General features: G+C 32.3%; 4 protein-coding genes across 5 annotated transcripts; 1 reads left to right on the forward strand and 3 right to left on the reverse strand.

Annotated features, from left to right (window-relative positions):
* The first annotated feature begins 3,070 nt into the window (after positions 1-3,070).
* LOC145036175 (uncharacterized) lies at positions 3,071-3,990 on the forward strand. Its single transcript, XM_078984641.1, has 3 exons — positions 3,071-3,422; positions 3,509-3,630; positions 3,733-3,990. The coding sequence occupies exons 1-3, from the start codon at positions 3,158-3,160 to the stop codon at positions 3,832-3,834; spliced, it is 489 nt and encodes a 162-aa protein (XP_078840767.1). The 5' UTR covers positions 3,071-3,157; the 3' UTR covers positions 3,835-3,990.
* Positions 3,991-5,805: 1,815 nt separating this feature from the next.
* Positions 5,806-7,148, reverse strand: LOC145036182 (protein PLASTID REDOX INSENSITIVE 2, chloroplastic-like). The gene is made up of 3 exons (XM_078984646.1): positions 6,831-7,148; positions 6,651-6,749; positions 5,806-6,151 (listed from the first exon to the last, which is right to left on the reverse strand). Exons 1-3 carry the CDS (start codon positions 7,047-7,049, stop codon positions 5,960-5,962), a joined length of 510 nt encoding a protein of 169 aa, XP_078840772.1. The 5' UTR covers positions 7,050-7,148; the 3' UTR covers positions 5,806-5,959.
* Positions 7,149-7,403: 255 nt separating this feature from the next.
* LOC145036181 (uncharacterized) lies at positions 7,404-11,162 on the reverse strand. Of its 2 annotated transcripts, none has more exons than XM_078984644.1 (9): positions 10,918-11,162; positions 10,215-10,577; positions 9,966-10,124; positions 9,813-9,896; positions 9,640-9,729; positions 9,447-9,539; positions 9,223-9,366; positions 8,009-8,116; positions 7,404-7,762 (listed from the first exon to the last, which is right to left on the reverse strand). In XM_078984644.1, the coding sequence occupies exons 2-9, from the start codon at positions 10,548-10,550 to the stop codon at positions 7,682-7,684; spliced, it is 1,095 nt and encodes a 364-aa protein (XP_078840770.1). In that variant the 5' UTR covers positions 10,551-10,577; positions 10,918-11,162; the 3' UTR covers positions 7,404-7,681. The 2 variants fall into 2 exon arrangements, with proteins under 2 accessions (XP_078840770.1, XP_078840771.1); XM_078984645.1 differs by having other exon boundaries at positions 10,215-10,506; positions 10,918-11,076.
* Positions 11,163-12,854: 1,692 nt separating this feature from the next.
* On the reverse strand, positions 12,855-13,845 carry PRIN2 (Serine/Threonine-kinase). The gene is made up of 3 exons (XM_078984647.1): positions 13,542-13,845; positions 13,338-13,433; positions 12,855-13,233 (listed from the first exon to the last, which is right to left on the reverse strand). Exons 1-3 carry the CDS (start codon positions 13,785-13,787, stop codon positions 13,048-13,050), a joined length of 528 nt encoding a protein of 175 aa, XP_078840773.1. The 5' UTR covers positions 13,788-13,845; the 3' UTR covers positions 12,855-13,047.
* Positions 13,846-15,391: the final 1,546 nt, after the last annotated feature.

Genomic DNA, 15,391 nt, shown 5'->3' on the forward strand with positions numbered 1-15,391 from the left:
TTAGTTTCATCAATAATATATAACAAAAATAAAAATATTTATAAAGAATAAAAAAAATCAAAAATAAAAAAAGACAATAATATGGGACTGATGGAGTATTAACCCGATATTTTATAACAAAAATATGAATAGGAAGCTTATGAATTCTCATATGACGTAGTTGATTTGAACGTATTATTATTAAAACAAAGTGCTTGTGGTGGGTGATGTTTGGGCAATTCATTAAATATGCGAAACCCCAACATCTCACATGGGCTTATAATGACTCTTCGCAAATCAGATAAATCAAGGGATTTTAGTTAATCTGGTTTTACTATCAACAAGAGTCAAAGATTTCCCATAATTTCCTAAGATTCTTGTTTGTTTGTCATTTAGGGTTTTATTGCTCATGGTCTTTCACTCTTTCTAGGAACCTCTTAAAATTATATTTTAGCCAGAATTGTCTTTCAAGAAATCTAATTATTTAATTAATTGCATTTCCAATATATTCTATTCTATATCCAAGTTTTAATAAGTACTCATCATAAAATGTACAAAACACACTACTTGTCAATTTCTCACCAAAATATAAAAAATGGTTAAACTGATTAACTCGTTTCATTTCTTATAGTTCAACAATCTGATTCTTATAATTATTCCATATATCTATCATATGCAACTAGGTATTTAATTATATACATACTTTAAGAAGAATGTTTAAATATCATCAGAATGTCAAAAATATAAATTTGAAAATGATGGGAATTAATATAATTATATGAATCCGGACATATAAAAATTAAAATATCATAGTTTCATTTCATCATGAAAAAACAGATGTAAGAAGTAATGAAGGAAATGCCAAATATTGCTTCAGCAGTTCATTAGTCAACTTGCTCAAACCGACCCCTAACGGTTCGAGTAAAACCGGCCAACAAATATTGATTGTAACATCAACATGCATGCTTTTCATTTTATTATATTATCAAAAAGTCGTATAATAAAACATTTCATTATATGTCATGAATGTAATAAAAAAGCATCATAATTCATAAGTTTGTATATATGAAGATTTATTTTTATTAATTAAATTAGTAAATATATTGGTCCAAAAGGGTAAATCTTGACTCCGTCGACAACGCCGATTAAGTCCGTCCAAAGAACAGTGACACGTGGAATCTCGCCACCAACTACGGCCCTTGCCGGCAGGCGCTCCATTCTCTAGTTTATGTCGTTTCTAATAAGTCTTCATTCATAAATTAAATAATAAGCAGAAACATCATGTATTTAATTTAATACAAATATTCACTAATAACCATAATACCATATATTTATTATGCAGCAATACTGGGGAATCGAGCGTGATATTAATACTGGTTTATTTTTTATAGTATTTCTACGTTGTTACTTATAATAATTTTATATATTTCGAGACTTATAAGATAATTTGAGGGGTTTCATTGTTGTATTTATTTTTAAAATTATTCTGCTATTATAGATAAAATGTTGTAAGCATCTAGCATTCTACTAGTATGTTGAATATTAGAACCAATAGATACATAAGAATATTTATAAATAATATTGAAAATTATATACAACATATAGTTGTTGCTTGTCATTCAATGAAGGTTTGCACAACTATTTATTATCGAAGGTTTCGATTACACATATCACCAATCTATACAATTTTTATAGTGTAGTTCGGTCCAACATTCTCATATAGTCATTAATTGAATCGGGTGAGTGACTCCCCATTAGCCATAAGCTTGATTGCAGCAGTATATTTTAGCAGCATATTTTTACAACACTGTAACATTTCGTTTACCTTTCGCATCATATCCCATTTGGAAAAATCCATACCTAAACATATATTTAATTTGTAAAAAATGTGTACTTATGTTATCTAAAAAATATACTTATGTCATCTAAAAAACAATTACCTGCTTTCAAATGCATTGATTATTCGTTAAAACATATTTTTTCGCAACAAAACCCTCTTTTGAAATAATTAGGTTGATAGACACAATTATCTGCAAAATAATCGTGTACTAGACGTCTATATTCTTCTTCATGATCTTTGTTTGATGTCACACGCCTTATCAATAGTGGGATTGACTCTGGTGGTATCATATCCGTAGAATATCGGTACATCATACTCACGAATATATCATCGTCGTCGTTATCATCGTTGTATGGATGAAACGAATCAAAATAATCCATTTTTTTGTAGATAGAAAAATAGAGAAGATAAGGAAGTTTAAAGAAATGTGTAATTGAGAGAAATTGATGAATTTTATAGGTAAAAATTTGAAGTTATATATATATATATATATATATATATATATATATATATATATATATATATATATATATATATATATATATATATATATATATATATATATATGGGAGTTAAAATGGATTTTTTTTTAATACTTCGTGACAGTTGTCAACGATCGAAAAGTGATCGTTATACGAGTTTCGCTCCGTTGACACGCTAACAAGTATTAAAGTAACGCCAAATAACAAGGACTGGGGGCAATGTTTTGGTCGTTATAACGCCGTTATTCTTTTGTCACGTCGGAATGGCTCTTTGGAGTTACCCGTAATGAGTGGCGTTAACCATATGAATTTGCTTGATCCATATGAATTTTATAATACATCAAGAATAAAAAATAAAAATGGTCAGTTTTTTAATATATAACTTCTAAAAATGTATAGCATTATAATTAGAATCATTAATATTGCATTAAGATCCATTTAATCATATAAACTAAAGAAACATTAAATGTAATCATGTTGTCATTATTATATGAGAATATTATTTAAAATCAAAAACAGGGATATGCATTTTATACTAATTTAATAATAATAAAGGTCACTTATACGTTAGTTGGAGAGAGAACGACCCATTTCACCTTTCCTACTTCCTACAGTCAAAGTTATATCCCAAATACATAAATTCCTTCAATTTTTTTTAAAGTCTAAATAACACTCGACACAGGTGAAATAGCAACGGATTCAAACTTAAATATTAAAATAAATAAATAAAAAATGTGTATTTAAAAATGGATTATAAAAGGGCGACGACTGTAGAAAGAAACCATTGCTTCATCTTCACCTTCTCCAAAACCAGTTTCTCTCTCTCTCTCTCTGGTTCCTGATCAACAGTTTAGAGATGGGGAATTGTCAAGCAGTAGATGCAGCTGCTTTAGTTATACAACACCCATCAGGAAAGATAGAGAGGATGTATTCATCTGCAACTGCTAGTGAGATCATGAAGATGAATCCAGGACATTATGTTTCTCTTATAATTCCCTTGCCCGGTGCCGAAACCCTAGATAACTCCGGGAATAAAACCGTTAAATTCACCAGAGTTAAGCTTCTCCGGCCAACTGATACACTTGTTCTAGGTCGTGCTTATCGCCTCGTTACCTCTCATGGTTAGTTTTTTTATTGGTTTGTTCATTAACTGTTCTTAATTTGGATCTTCTCGGAGTACTAATGGTTTTGACCCTTTGTTATGCAGAAGTTATGAAGGTATTGAGAGCGAAAAGACAAGCGAAGATGAAGAAGGAGCTGCCGGAATCAATGGCGGAAAAGGAAAAGGATAACGAAGAAACAAGTTCCGAAATGGAGAACTCAAGCGAGGTGAGATTGAGAATCATCTTTCATTATTATAATTTTGGCTCCTAAAAAGTCAAAAGATGACGATTATGCTTAACTTACAGAATGTTTCTGAAATTTTTTTAGGTGGCGACACATGGAAGAAGATACAGACAAAGGTCTGGATCGTTTTCGAGGTCAAAATCATGGCGTCCTTCATTGAAGAGTATCTCCGAAGCTGCTAGCTAATAGTTGATCATTGCTTCTGTGGCTTTTTTTATTTCGATCAACTAGATCAAATAATGCATCTGTATAGTTCAGAGAAAAAAAAAAAAATACTAGCAACGACGCTAACCCAGATATGTATTAATTTTGAAGAATATATATATTAGTGTGGAGTTCAAAGTTGCCTCCTTTTTGTGTTCTTTCATCAACTGATGAGAAGAAAATGTATAACAAAAACAAGTTATATGGTGATTAATTTAGACTTTAGAGTTCCAAGTTTCCCGAATTTACCCCTGGCAGCTTCCTTTGCCGGAGTTGATTGACATGTACGTGGACGGCCTGGTCCTCCATACTTAAATAGCTGGTTTCATCAAGGGTAGTTCAGTCTTTTTACACCATAGTGAAAATAGTTGAGTTATTGGCTTGTTGGTTCAGGGACACATATTAATTACAAGGATATATAGTAAAGAGGGTGTATACAAAAACAGTTCATAATCATATATACAAGCTGTCATGAAAGCATTGATTGTTAGTTTTGTTGTGAGGGGTAGAAAAGTAATTTAACGGAGAATAAATCATTGATCCAATATGTTTTTAACTCGAGGAGAACATGAATAAAAGGCATCTATAAGGACATGAATTAAGCATGTTTCCATTGAAGTGTAGACACGAACTAAATGAGGAAGAGCAAAAGGTCGTTTTTCACTCATTTATACATTTATATCGAATAAAAATGGTATTTTGCAGTTAAAATGTATTTTTATAGTATACAAACAAGGAGTTAATAATTAATCATTACTCTTTCAGTTTCGGACCTACTTTATCTTCAAAATGTTTCTTATATATCATTTCATGATTCTCATCCATTCATGGCATGAAAATCCAAAGCTGGTGATACACGAATCATGATGACAAAAGAAAAGGACAAGCTATCATCTTTTCAAGGAATGTATTTAAACAAAATAAAACAGCTCATAAGGGGTCGCTCTATGGCAGAAAGTTGAGTATTTGGTGTTTACATATGGCATTTATCCAAGAGCCAACACTAAGGGACCGATTGCCTTTAAACTTATATAATTTCAGCTATTGTTTACTAAATTAATGATGTTTGTTACAACTTTATATTATCTCACAATTAAGAAACAATCAAGAGAATATGCCAGATTTTATAGTTTATATTCACACACGGTTAAGACGGCGATATGTCATATTCACCACCCCTGTAGACCACTAGTCTTGTATCAACTGTAACAACCTCAAATCCATGATAGCTAAAGTTGCTAAAATCGGGTGAAAATAGGATCAATTTTGATGTTTAAAATGGTTACTAGCTATATATATTGATGGTTGTGTAAAATCTACTTTCCGTAATTGATATTTCGATCTAATGTCTGAGTTGCATGAAATTCAATATAAGATAATCTACAATAGGTACTTTCAGTTATTTACACACAAATAAGAAAGCATTGTAATGGAGTTGTGTAGGATTATTCAATATCTTAGGAAGTCCAAAAATGGTATATAATGAGTATTTATATTGATTAGACCAGAAGGAGTGGTGCGATCTATGGAGCGCTCCCTCCTGCCACATCATCATGCACACCGCCCCTGGGTGCGGTCTAGGTGCAGTCTCGGCCGCACTGTGTCCCTCCAGGGGTGCACTCCCCTTTCTCTCTCTCATCTTTTATCCATTCTCAACCAATCATCTTTCTTTCTTTTTCTTTTATTTTCTCTCTCCTAACCATTTTCAATGGGGTTTCAAATTGATGAAATAAGAAAAAATATGAGATGGTGTCTACGTGGCATAGGAGGGAGTGTGGTTTCAGTGACACCACTCCCTCCAGCCTTATATACCAACAAAAAAATAGATATAACCAACAAAAAAAAAAACGGTTTGCAAAAGTCATAATTAGTTAGACAGTTATATGTTCATCAAACTGATCAAGTCAGTTACCACCGACCAAGCTCATAAATGGTAATTACAGTTTGGGGAAGGACTAAACCAACAACCAAAATTCAAAAATGCCCAAAAGGACATTATGTGCAAAGTTTAAAGTTTAACGACTCATACCCAATTTTTTTCCAAACATAGGGACCAAACTTGTACTTTTCTCAAAATGTAATCACAAAAACAAAAAACAAAAATAAATTATTCTAGTTTGGAGTTCCAAATTTCCCAGTCATGATCAAGGTAGTTTTGAGCCCACAATAGTGATGCCCGGGCTGCCAAATTTGCCCCTGGCAGCTTCCTTTGCTTTAGTTCAATTAACATGTCCGTGAACGGCTCCACCACCAATGTCCCGGGTCCTCCATACTCCTTGTGCACAAACTCACTAAATAACTGGTTTCATCAATAGTAACTTCTATCAGGGGCAGTTCTGTCTTTTTATACCATAATGAAAAAAAAGTTGCATATTGATTGCAAGTTCTGTTGTGGGGGCTAGAAAAGTCATTTAACAATAAATAAGAATTCCGAAAGAGAGAAAATTGAGTTTTTGGTGATTACATATGGCATTATCCAAGAACTAACTTCAGGATGACCTCATAACTTATTATTTTATGTTCAGCTGTTGTTTGCTAAGTGATATTTATAACAACTTTATAATATGTCATAATCAAGAAACCAACGAATCAAGTGAAATGTGCCAGAATTTCCTCTCAAAGTAGATGAGAATCAAGAACTTGCTTACATATGGCATACATGGAGCATTTTTAATTAAACATTTCATCGAACAGCTTGTAGGCATCATCAAAAACTCCACATCACTTTTACAATGTGGCCAACTCTACCAACTAAAATATCGAAGGTATCCACCAACGTGTATGAAATTAATAATTACCTCTGTACATGTGTCAAGGACTTTATCAAGATCATCGCCAAATGTATCCCTTTCCTTGTAAAGTTTCTTCTTGAGCTCTTCCCGGAACTTCTTCGTCTCCTGTCACCTCGCACAAAAATAAACTAGAGATTACCTTGTGTTTAAGCTTGCAATATGTATCCAGATATATAAATACAGTACATTAACAGCGAATTCTGGAATTGGGTCAGGATAGACGTATTTCTGAAATGGGGTTGCTCTAACAAGTAATAAGCTTGGAAGTTTCGACAGAGAACGCGGGATATAGCAGCTGGAGATGTGTAGGGAAGCTAAATTTGAGCTTTTGGGTTTCGTCGGAGCTAGCGAAATCGTCAATGCGGTGGAAGAAATAGAGATGATGGGAGTGTGAAAAACCGCCATTTTTGTGTTTTGCTATTCTCTTTTCAAAACAATATCATCCTCAATTCCTCATACACATTCAGATTGAAAGTTATTGAACCAATATAATTCATTTAAATCTTGGATTTAATGTTTATTTTGTAGTTTATAAAAATCAACATATATTTCGTATTACTAGTTATTTTATATTTTGTTTTGGTTTTCATTGTTCATATGGTAAACTAATTGGTTACGTGTCACAATATTGTCTCTAAATCTACATTATCGTTAGACTAGTAACACATACTATATTATTTTGCAAAAAAGATTGAGTAAAACCTAAATTTAAATTTAAATTCAAATAGTAAACATGTCTAGTGGTATATAGATACTACCTTATACCAAGCTAAAATATTAGGTTATAATCTTAACAAATACATTTCAGTCTCTATGAACCTTACATTTCACAACCCTCCACATGTTTTTCCATGCACTAATCATGAGAGTCGCACCAATTACCAAAATACCCCCCATAATCTCAAAAATAGAAGCTAACTTAGAAAAACAATCATTAAAATCTCCAAAAAAAAAATGAACAGACTTTAATAATTCTTGATCATTTGTATGACATTTGGGGTTATGGATAAATTTGTAGTAAGAAATGTAGTCTTCAACTATGAATCAACTTCTTGAATCTGACCATCTGCAAGATCCACAGCTAGGTTTGCTTGAGCATCTGCATCTGAGTTCAAGTCCTAGGACAAGGGGGAAAAAAAATTACAAAAAAAAAAAAAGTTTAAAAGAAAAAGGTAAATAGTAGCTAGTTGATTTGGTTGAGGAAGCTGTAATATGTTTGTTGTTAATTGATATTTTAGATATTCAACAAATAGATATATTGTCACAAGTTGAAATTAATTTTCACTTTTCATGCATGAAAAGTGCAACAAGTGTTGACTTTTTTTTTTTTTGGTTAAAATCTATTTAAATGTTATCAATCATACCCTTAAAACATGATCGATCTGGAAACATAGAAATTTATCTTTAAGCTTCTTTGCTTCTTCATACCACTTGCTAATGTTTTGATTTTTCACCTTCCATAGACCTTGAACCTGTACCATTAAGTCATGTATGGGTAAAGTGGCTGAATGGGCAACATGTATGTCTGAATGAAACTAAAACAAATTTCACAATATTTATTAATTTTAATAATATTAATCAATTTTATGTGAGAGGAGTTCAGACAAAAAAAAAAAAAAAAAAAAAAAACAAATAGGTAACTAACTAGACCCGTTTAGTTACAGAAAAATGGCTTGTTTCAGGAAAAATGAGAACTTTTAAAACGCATTTGGTTTAATATTTTTTCTAAAAAGTTTCCAAGAAAAGAGAATTTTCAATTTTCCAAAATTACAAAAAACTTGGAAAATTGATAGTTATTGTTTTCAAATTCCAAAAGTTTTTAAAAATATAAACACACACACACATTCCACCCCCACCCACCCACTTTAAATTTGGTTCAAATAATTTTGTTTTTCTAACTGCTAATCTGCTACAACATTTAGAAATACTTTTGTTAAAAAATAAACGAAAATTGTATGAAAGTGTAAAAAAAAATTAAAAAACGTAAAAAAGTAAATTTGAAAAAAAAAACTATTTTGTGGCAGATTTGTAAAATAAAAAAAGTTTGGACTATATTTGTAACAAAATTTGAAGTGTGGACCAAATTTAAAGTGGGTGTGGATGGGGGTTGGGGTTGGGGTTGGGGGTTGTGGGTGTGAGTGGGTGGGTAGGGGTAGGTGGGGTGGGTGGGGTGGGTGGGATGGGGGTGAGTTGTGAGGTGGATGTGGATGTGGGGTTGGGGTTGTGTGTGGAGGGTGGATGGGTGTGGGTGTTCAAAAATGTTAAATATTGTATTATTTGAAATAACAAAAACTAGAAAATGAAAACCAATAGAAAACACACATCCAAACATGTTTTCTAATTTTCTAAACAGAAAATGAAAACTCAATCAGTTTTAGCTAAACGCATTTTCAAAAAATTTCTAGTGAAAACTAAAAATGTAAACTTAATTCAACTTTCTGAAAACTGAAAAGGAAAACAGTTTTCCATAACTAAATTAGTGTCTTAATATTTGGTTTAACCCATTAAGTCATTCTAGGAGTTCAGACAAAAAAAGGGCAAATAGGTAAACAATTAGCCATTATAATAGATAAGATACCTGCATGCAAACAAGTTTGGAATCACCCATCACTCGTATACTTGTAAACCCTTTGCTAAGAGCAAATCTTAACCCTAGAATCATAGCTCGATATTCAGCAACATTATTTGTTGCTATTCCTAAACCTTCACGCAATCTACAAATCTACAAAAATAAATACACTTATTCAAGTATCATGAGAAAAAGAAAAAAGAAAAAGAAAAAGTTGATTCTAGATTTTATACCAAATTCCCATCATCGGTTCTTAAAACAGCTCCTGCCCCTGCTTGTCCAGGGTTTCCTTTTGACGCACCATCAAATTCAAGAATACAAGTACGCTGTAAATTCATTAACCAATTAAATTTAATATTAAATATTTTAAAAAAAAAAAAGTATAGTATAAAATATAAATTAGGTATTATCACTATCAACACTCACAGTAGTAGACAGAGCTTGAGTTGCAAGATGTTCCAACTTAGCATGCTTCCTTGCAGAATCACTTGACATGGGTGTCAATCCAAATGCTTCCTGAAAGTAATTTTATAAATCAAAATCAAAATCAAAATCAATTTTTTTTTTTTAAAGAAATGCATAACAGAATTTCAACTTACCCCTGTTTGTGATCCTAAAACTTCCTGAAACCTTCTTTTGGACAAATGATCACTTGAAGGTTCTCCTAAGGTAAAATGCGGTTGCTGTAGAGAAAAAGATGATTCATGAATCATTAGTCATGAAATTACAAATGAAGTTAGAATTTATCTTACCTGAAAAGGACATGCCACAAGATTCCCAAATAGCTCTTCTGTTAAATCTGCAGCTCTAATGGAATAAAGTGCATTCTTAAGCCCACAAGAAATCATATAATCTTCAGCTTCTTTAGGCATTGTGTAGCCTTTATACACACTAACAGGAGGATCACATACCTATTATAAGTTTATAACCACAAAGACACATATGATTAGTGAACTTTCAACTTCAGATTCATAAATTAAGAAAATGACGAAAGAACATACCGAAGATCCAACTTGAACCTGACAATCACTTAAGTTCTTGTAAACACCAACAAGATCGCCTTTTCGAACAACAAAAAAAGCATTCTTCTCTTCACCCATCATCTTCACAGGTTTAGAATCCGAGTTCTTTGTCTTTGATTTACCAACACCTTTGGCTTTACTAGTGGAGTAACAACTAGCACGAAATCTTGTCAAAAGAAATCCATTTTCTGCAACTGTAATTGCAGAATGATTGTTGATTCTTCTTCTCCAGGTGACCTCCAAACACCTTGCCACAAGAGTGCTAGTCGTCCTTGCAAATAAAGCCGTGGAACACGCATTAAATAAGGAGTTCATTACAAAGTAGTTTCTTCAAAGTCCTTTCTGTGGAAAATAAATTCTTCTTATCACCAACTACGTATGCTATGTCCTTTTATGATTGGTTTACTAAATCGTTACAAAGTTTAAAGCTTTTTGTTCGATAGATGATATACCTAAACTAATCACTGTCAATTTGAGATTCGTTCTAATTATTCTTCTACCAACTAATTTTTCTCAGGGGTTTCGACTTGATTAATTTAGGTTTGGTTTAAAATCAAAACCTGAACTTAAATGATTTCCGATAAGAATGTGAAATTCAACTAAGTTGAAGCATAACGAAATTGAAGAAAGTTTGGCACAAAATCAACTTGAACTAGCAAGAGTGTTAGATAGAAATTTATACCAGGTACTTCGCGTTTAGTTCGTCAATGTCGCCGACGACTGAGTGGCGGAGGAAGAGAGCCCTCTGGCGACGAGCGAAGAAGGGCTAGAGGTGGAGCGATGGAGGGAGGGTTTCGCTAGGTGGGTGGGTGGGTGGGGGTGGGTGGGTAGTGGGTTAAACTGGAAATCTTGTGCCCAATTGCACCCCTTTATTATTATTTCAGGGTGTTTTAATGTTGTATTTACGTTCCGGGGAAGACGAGCTCTATGACGACCAGTTCGATTCCCACTCGTTGGAATGACCCAATTCGGTCTAACCTTGTTAACTTTATTATGATAAACTACATTATAAACGTATAAAAAAATACATAAAAAGTAATTAAAAAATCGACAGAATAATTAAAATAAATAAATAAATAAAAGTAACAAAAACAGACTTTGCGTTTCTGGTTATATTGAAAAGCTAAAAAAATAAAATAAAATTTTAATATCTATAATCGTTAAATAACCTCCTTGTAAATAATATTTTTTATTTTATTAATTGGAAGACAGGTCTATGCTTGCAAATGCAATCCACCATTTGATAATGATTATCTTTGACTTTTTGTTAATGGTCATAACAAAAAAAATCGCTACAATCCGCTGAAAACGAAAAAGAATACGGGAGAACATATAAATGTATAAAAAGTTGGCACAAAAAATAAATAAAAATAAAGTAACGAAAACAGAATTAGCATTCTTGGTAATATTAAAATGTTTGAAAAAAAAAACAATGAAATTTCTGAATATCTATAATTACTGAATGATTTTTTATAGACAATATTTTTTCTGTTTAATTTCTGAAAAATTGTCTCTTTGTATTACTGAAAGAATTTGTTTAAAGTCACCTCCAAATACAATAGTCTTGCCTCCAAACGATTTATGTATGTCCGATGAATAGATAATATCTCTAAATATTCTATATAAAATTCTTAAAATCAAAATATTAATCATAGGATAGGTAATAATAGGATGTTATAATATCCTAATACTTGTGTAGTTAATGATTTATTTGATTAAGAAATTTAGTTATTGAAATAAAAATTGGCTTAGCTAAGTAATTTTGCCCCTTGTGATAAATTATTATAATAAAGAGTAAGTTGCCTATTTTGTCATGGATATTTATCAAATATGTAACACTTTTGGTCCAAAGTTTTCGTTTGTTGCAAAAGATGGTCTCTAATCCAAACTAAATTAGCATTGTCACTCCATCCCTCTTCACTTGGGTGACATAAGCTGCTAGGACCCCCTCACGTGAAAGTCTGATGGCATTTACATCATTTCACACTTTCACACTGTCTTTTTTTTTTTTTCATGTGCTCATTCAAGAAGAACAATAGGTGGGTTTCATTCTCCATCCTTCATCAAACTTAAATATGTCTCATTTGAATGGCTTTGTATGCATATGGTTGATATGTTGCTGTTTGTTTGATTCTTTAGTTGTAACTTCAAAAGTGATTATTACTGAAAGTGGATTCTACGATTGGGTTGATCCATCAATGTGTTTACGGTTCATCGTATGATTGCTTCATTCCGTTAATGCCTTGGAAGTTGAGAACAACTTTCTTGTTTCCAAAATCAAAGAATGGAGCATTTTGTTATATGACTATTTGGTTGGTTGATATATTTGTTAGTGATGACATTGAAGATGGAATAGTAGGTTAAATTTGACAAAAATGATTGTCGAACTTTTTCAAAAATTGCAATTTGCATGTCGCGAAATAGTGTTTTTTTTTTTTGTCAGAAAAGTTGTTTCAGAACCTATAAATTATTTTACAAAAAGGCCAGTTTAGAAATGGGTGATTATTTTGGTTTTTATATAATTAATGGTCAAATTGTTATATAACTAACATTAGGAAAATAGGTAACTTTTTGCGATGGGTTATCATAAACTTAAACAAAACCAAATGAATACGAATATGAAACAACATTAACACTATTAGGCAAAACTTATGCTCAGTGAAATACAGCGTTGATATAATACAATGACCAGAATAGACTTACATCCCATGAACTTTGGCATTGGATTTGACCATTTTCTGTTTGCTAATTTGGAAACTTTTCAAGATCAATCTGACTCAATTCTACGTTATCTATGAGCAGCTAATCTAACTCAATTACCATTCCATTCTTTCCAGTCATTATCAACGTGATTTTGCGCCCATTTAACTGCAGCACGAGCAGCTTGAGGTCCTCCAGGCAATTCACTTTCGTTTATAGTATCAGCCATCTCCCAAAAAGGATCCACCATTAGAGTTCCTGGACCTCCATATTCAGCATGCAAGAACTTTCCGAAGATCTATTCACAATATATTCATAAAGGAAACAATGAGAACCAAAAAGACAAGTAAAGCACACAGAGACATTTTAACAAACACATACAAGGCAGGTTACGGGAAATACCTCAGTACAGATATCAACCACTTCATCTACAGAATCTTCAAATACGTCTTTCTTTGATAGTTTCTCGATGAGATGACTCCTGAATTTCTCAGTCTCCTAAAAGCACACACAGTCACATAGAGACATTTTAACAAACACATACAAGGCATTATTCAAATGGTAAAAAAGAAATCAAAGCTTAGAACTTTAGTTGGGGAAGCTTACAGCTTCAGCGAATTCTGGTATTGGGTCTGGGAATTTGTATTCAGCAGCTCTAACAATTAGGGTTTTACGGTTTCGTGTAGTTGGCCGTGAAGGGTTTATGGTATATTTAGAGGAGCTTTTATGGAGATAGAATCGTTTAAAGCAAGTGTTATTTTGGTAATAGGACATGGGGATTGAAATACATTTTGAGGAAGAAGAAGAAAATGGGACTGTTGAGAAGATTATCAGAGAAGAACTCGACGCCATCTCTGTCTCCGCCCGTTATCCAATTCGAGAACCCACCCTTTTATCTCATATAGAAAATTTAAGCTAAAATAGGGAAAGAAAAGTAAAAAATGGTATAGCAGCTGAGATTTTAGGGTTTATCTATGTTATATCAAAGCCTAAAGAATTTTACCATGGGAAATTATACAAATAACCTGGAAAAATGTGGGTTGACAATTAGAAAGGTAACGAACTTTGGTCTTTATCCATATTTAAATAATTAAATTTTTTTCATATGCATTTGACCATTAAACTTATTTAACATGTTCAAAATAGGAAAATATGACCGGTAATTATGATAATATTATCATATTCTAAACTAGTCAAACAAGTTTGTTAGTCAAATGTGTACGAAAAAAAAACATAGTTACCTAAATATAAACAAAAACCAAAATTCCTTACCCTTTTTGGTTATATTGGGTTCTTTATGCTAAGTGTAAGTAATCATAATATCCATATGACGTGACATGAAATTGGGCCATGAGGTCTTTGTGTCAGGTCTAAAGTAGGTTTTGTTAGTGGGTTCCTGACTTGATTCTTAAGTGTCATCATACAACAAAATTGTTAGAACCGTCTCCGGGTATGTCTTGGGATCAAGCTCCAACAATCAAGTTATGAGGCGATGGTTTCTCTTGGACTAAGAACAAATTTGGTGGGAAGGGTGCATGTATTGAGAACCCAAATCTCGGATAAGGAACTTTGGTTTTTATTCATATTTAGGTAATCATATTTTTTTCATACACATTTGATCAGTAAACTTGTTTGACCTGTTCATAATCGGGTAATATTACTACTAATTACCAGTCATATTACCCTATTTTAAACATGTCAAACAAGTTCAATGGTCAAATGTATACGAAAAAACATGATTACCTAAATGTAGACAAAGACCAAAGTTCATTACATTTCTAGATTATTAACCCAAAAATGTATAACCCAAAATTGTTTTTTATCTTAAAAGTAGTTAATATTACTATAATCCAACAATATATAGGTTTTTGTTCTAAAAGGTCTCTCATATATATATATATATATTATTTTTGCATTATGGAGGCATAAAGTCAAAGATTTATCTGTTTATTTCGTCACTTAATCCATTATAGACGATTTTTATTTCAGGCTATAAAAAAGAGTATGACGTGTTAGAGCTTATATGGCTTTTCATTAAATTATGTGGCTGCCATATAAGATTAGGGCATTATTATGAGATTAGGGAACAAGTTAGTATTGTGATATTGTTGCTTCCTTCTCCATGAGATATTCTCCACCATCTCATGCTCACGATTTCTCTAATCTCCCTCCACCTGATTTGGATTTCACTACTGTTGTTGGAATTAACCATCGCTATCCCCACATCTGTTGGCGTAAGTGGTTATGCAACCGTGAAAAATCCTTTTCAACTCTCATTAGCGGGTTAGCCCAAGGACAAGGGATGCAATTGGGTTAATTCTTCATCAGTGGGGTGGAAACACGGATAAAGGAATTCTAAGAAAACAAATTGTATTTCTTCACACTTCATGATAAAAAATACTTAAATGAAGTTCACCCAAATCGAGCAGCTGTTTTAGGGTATTGAAAGGCTGTTG

The sequence above is a fragment of the Lactuca saligna genome, chromosome 3 (genome assembly GCF_052625555.1).
Source record: "Lactuca saligna cultivar CGN05327 chromosome 3, ASM5262555v1, whole genome shotgun sequence".
Lineage (NCBI taxonomy): Eukaryota > Viridiplantae > Streptophyta > Magnoliopsida > Asterales > Asteraceae > Lactuca > Lactuca saligna.